Source organism: Etheostoma spectabile, chromosome 7 (genome assembly GCF_008692095.1).
Source record: "Etheostoma spectabile isolate EspeVRDwgs_2016 chromosome 7, UIUC_Espe_1.0, whole genome shotgun sequence".
Classification (NCBI taxonomy): Eukaryota; Metazoa; Chordata; class Actinopteri; order Perciformes; family Percidae; genus Etheostoma; species Etheostoma spectabile.
This window is the reverse complement of record NC_045739.1, coordinates 7131448-7135492: the sequence shown is the minus strand read 5'-3', so window position 1 is coordinate 7135492 and position 4045 is coordinate 7131448. Positions and strand designations below refer to the sequence as shown.

Genomic DNA, 4045 nt, shown 5'->3' with positions numbered 1-4045 from the left:
TAATTAACATTTTTTCTTTTTCTTTCTTCTCCTTATTTGTTGTGTGTATTTATTGATGTACAACCAATGGATGGAGAGTATAGAGTTAATATTGTCCATTAATAAAAACACAAAGAAAAGTGAAATTGCTAACCATCCAACAAAAAACAAGCTGCTGCATACAATCCTCCTTACAAGGATAAATAAAGTTTTGTTGAATTTAATGTAATTTTCAAAATGTAACTACATGCATTTTGAAAAAAGGTCTACATTGTCAAGATTGTGTCTAAAAAACACTTCCACCCTGGAGTGTGTTTTATTTATGCCATGTAATGTGTTGTCACTGTCCCCTAACGGGGAGTTTTGGAACTTCTATGCAACCATGTGGCAGGAAACAAACACAACTTTCAAAGCAAAAATATGTGTAATTTTTACAAGTGCGAAACAGAAGTTTTCAAAATTGTAAATAGCACCATGTTGACTTACAGTATTTAAAAAAACAGAGTGTGCTTGTCAGTAGAAACCCGTAGCAGCATATTAGTCCCATATCATCCACTTTGTTTAAGAATTTCTCTAATACAAACAGTTTAACATCATAGCAATGCAGTCACTTCATATAAGTTAAAACAAAAAGGTAAAATGTGAAAACAAAAATTCATGATCGGAGGAAATAAACAAATGCCCTATAGAATAAAATCTCAAGGGAAAATATTGCCCAGCTATACAACCATAGGCGTGTTTCTGTATTCGGTGTCTTCCTCTCCTCATTTCACTAACCTAAATATCCAAGACATCTGGAGGCACCGGGGTGGGAGAGCTTATGGGAAATGACGTTTGACGGTTCATTTAATTTGCATCTGTGCAGATGGGATTTGAAAGAGAGAGCAGAGAAGCAGAGGAAGTCACTTGAGCCTAATGAATAGCACACATAAGTTTCTTCTTTTGAATAAATTCTGTAGCTCAGATGCTACTGGTCTTCTTTTTGGTTAGCTGCTTCCTTGTTGCAGTCTTTGACCTCCCCTTTCAGCTCAGCTAGCTGTTCTGAATGGACGGCCAGGGTGCCATTCACCTCAGCCAGATAGGAGTCTGAGTGTCTCTCAAGCTCTGCCCTAATCCTCTCCAGTTGCTCTGCCAGCTCCCCCAGGTTGCTGCACTGGCCCTCTACATGGCTCACCCTGCTATCAACATCCTTCACCTCCCTCTGTACTTCTATTGCTGTGCTCCGGCAGCCCTGCAGCTCCCCAGCCAGCCGTCTCTTCAAGGCCACAAGCTCTCCCTTGAGCTGGGCCAGCCGTCTCTCCCCGGCCCCCAGGAGAGAAGCTTGGTGGCCCACTAGTTTGGTGATTCCTTGAACCTGGTTGACTATCTGGTGCTCTCTCTGTTCCCAAGTGGCGTTAGCGTGGCCCACTTCACTTGCAATGAATCGAATAGAGTCCTTTAGGCCCTTTAGAGAGCGGTTCACAGAGTTGATGTTAACCTTCAGCAGGGTGATCTCTCCTTGGACGGTGCCCTCTGTGTCCTCCTGGACAATATGGAAGAGCAAGTTCTGCAGGGTGTTGTTTAGGTCGTTCAGCTGGTTGGAATGGGTGTCAAGACGGTCAGTCATCTTCTTCCCCATTCCCTCACACGCCTCCTCTACTTCAGTGACACTGATACCCCCTGCTGGCGGTGTGGAAGGTGAGCAAGAAGAGGTGCAGAGGAGCTCCAGATCTATTAACTGTTTCTGAATGCCATCAAGGTCTCCCTCCACTCTCCTCCTTACAGACTCGATCTCTGTCTCCAGTGCCGGGACCACCTGACCCTCCAGGAGTGCCGGAGCAGTGGCATTACTCAGCTCCTCAACGGCCACAAACACTCTCTCCTCCAGGGTCTTCAGCTTGTCCTCCAGCATGGTTTTGAAGCCATCCAGACCACCAGGGAGTGCCTCTACTCCATCAGGTCCACCCTCTGTGGCATTGAGGCGGCCCTCTATGTCCACCAGGCGGGTCTCAATAAGTGTCTCTATGTGTATGCTCTGGTCAGTGAGGGCAGTCTGAAGCTGTCTCTGAGATTCTGTCAAGCCTTTTACTGACTCCTCCAGGAGCAGCACACGCTGGGAGAGACTGTTCACCTGCAAGAGTCAATCATTGGTTAGTAATCCAATAAAATGACCAGTCATACCTGATTACATCGTAGATGTGTTATTTTTTCTGTAGCAATGATTGAGTGATTGAAATGTACAATATGTAATTAAAGGAGTGGTTTGATATTTTGGGAAATATGCTTTCTAGCAGAGACTTAGAAGAGAAGATAAGTACAACTCTCAAATTTTGGTAGTGTCAAACTGTTAGTTTTCCTTACAGGAAAACACCATGAGTACATTTATTTATGACTGTTCACTTAACAAATTGCTTGTTTACGGCATGCCGATTACACCCATGTCATACCTGTCCACAGCAGCTTTCAGTGAGAGTTAGGCCCTGGATCTGAGCCTGCAAAGAGCCCAACTCCTCCCTGAGCCCAGTCTCTCTTCCATCCAGAGACTGCTGCATTTGCTCTTGACCATCCATGTGCTCCTTATGGCACTGGTTCTGCACCGCCCCAATCTTCTCGTCACATTGGCTCTCCAGACCGATCAGACGGCGCTCAAAACCATCCAGGATCTCAGCCCGCACGTCGGCCAGCTTGGCGTCCAGGATCTCGTCCAGATAAATAGTGGAGCTTTGGCCAGGGATGGGCCTGCCTCTAGCTCCTTCCAACAGCCTCTTTAGCTGGCCGTCATGACCCAGGACCATCCCCTATGGAAACACACAGGTGAGAAGGAGAAAAAGCTAGTATTTAAGAAAGGGAAGATAAGGAAAAAGGATTAATCTATACAGATACTGTATCAACCTATCTTTGTGCAAGCATTGTGTTACAGTACCTTAATCTCCTCTAAGATGTGAGTTTTGGCTCGCAGCTCATCCTTCACTTCTGTCACCCTTCCTGCTAAGTCTCCAAATCCAGTGAAGCTTTCACCTCCTTCCAGTCCATCAGGAGTCCCATCTGGAATAACCCCAAATCCCACTGTAGAGTCGGGCACACGAGGACTGTTTGGTAGCAGGGACACCAGGATTTTGTTGGTGTCTTCCCTGAGAGATGTGCGCAGTCGCTCCTCAAGGCCAGCCACTACCCCGTTGAGAGTGTCTAGACCATGGGTGAGGCGACGTAGGTCCTCCTCCATGTGGTCCAAACGTTCACCAGTCACTCCTGAAATTCCAAATTTGTTTCCTGTATTTCCAAGGATCAAACAAAAAAAAACATGTAGGCTTTCTTTTAGAAAGTTTACCACTGAATGATGCAACATTGAGAGCATTTAAAAGGGAGAAAGAGAAAATACATGCCCAGGGTTTTACAATAAATTGGTTAGTGTTGGTTCCCACCATAGTTTGGTTTCCCAGCAGGCACCTGTCCTGTTGGTATTGGTCTGTGGTCAGACACACCAGGGAAGGGTTTGCCAGGCTCCAGCTGGCCCCCCCCAGGCCTGTGGTCCACGTGGGGTCTTTGACCATGGGGGAATCCCTTCATACCTGGGCGATGGGGCACACCCCCACCATTAAAAGGTGGCATCATGACGTCAGGCAGCGATGTGGGCCCATCGTAGCAGTTTTCTCCAGAGTAGCCGGGACAACATCTCCACTCCATCTCAGTCACCGTCTTAAAACCCACCTTGTACTTTGGCTTGTAAAATGTCCTATACCTGAAGGAGACATGATGGAAAGCATGTTTATTATCAGAGTGTGTTAAAAAAGTCATGTCAGACGTTTTATCAGAAGGGCTGCATTTGTTTTTACGAATTAAGAGCACAGAGCCAGGACAGAGGATGGGAGGTGCAGAGATAAAGAGCTGAAGTTGTTCTTTATGAGATTAAACACAGATTAGAGTGAGATTAGGAGATTAACACAAAGTGTAACGTAAAAGATGTGGCATCAGAGGATTGAACCTGGGTGAGCACCCAACTTCAGTGTTATTTTTGTCTAAGCTGAATCAAACTCTCTCTCTCGCACACACACACACACACACACACACACACACACACACACACACA

General features: G+C 45.9%; 1 protein-coding gene across 1 annotated transcript in view; it reads right to left on the bottom strand.

The window, feature by feature from the left end:
• Positions 1 to 284: 284 nt before the first annotated feature.
• emilin3b (elastin microfibril interfacer 3b) overlaps positions 285 to 4045 on the bottom strand; it is a 16774-nt gene continuing 13013 nt past the window's right edge. The window contains exons 3-6 of the mRNA XM_032521475.1: positions 3381 to 3697; positions 2882 to 3228; positions 2406 to 2756; positions 285 to 2089 (exon numbers count right to left, since the gene is read on the bottom strand). Coding sequence (XP_032377366.1) covers positions 947 to 2089; positions 2406 to 2756; positions 2882 to 3228; positions 3381 to 3697 — 2158 coding nt within the window. The 3' untranslated portion in view covers positions 285 to 946. The remainder of the gene's footprint in view (positions 2090 to 2405; positions 2757 to 2881; positions 3229 to 3380; positions 3698 to 4045) is intronic.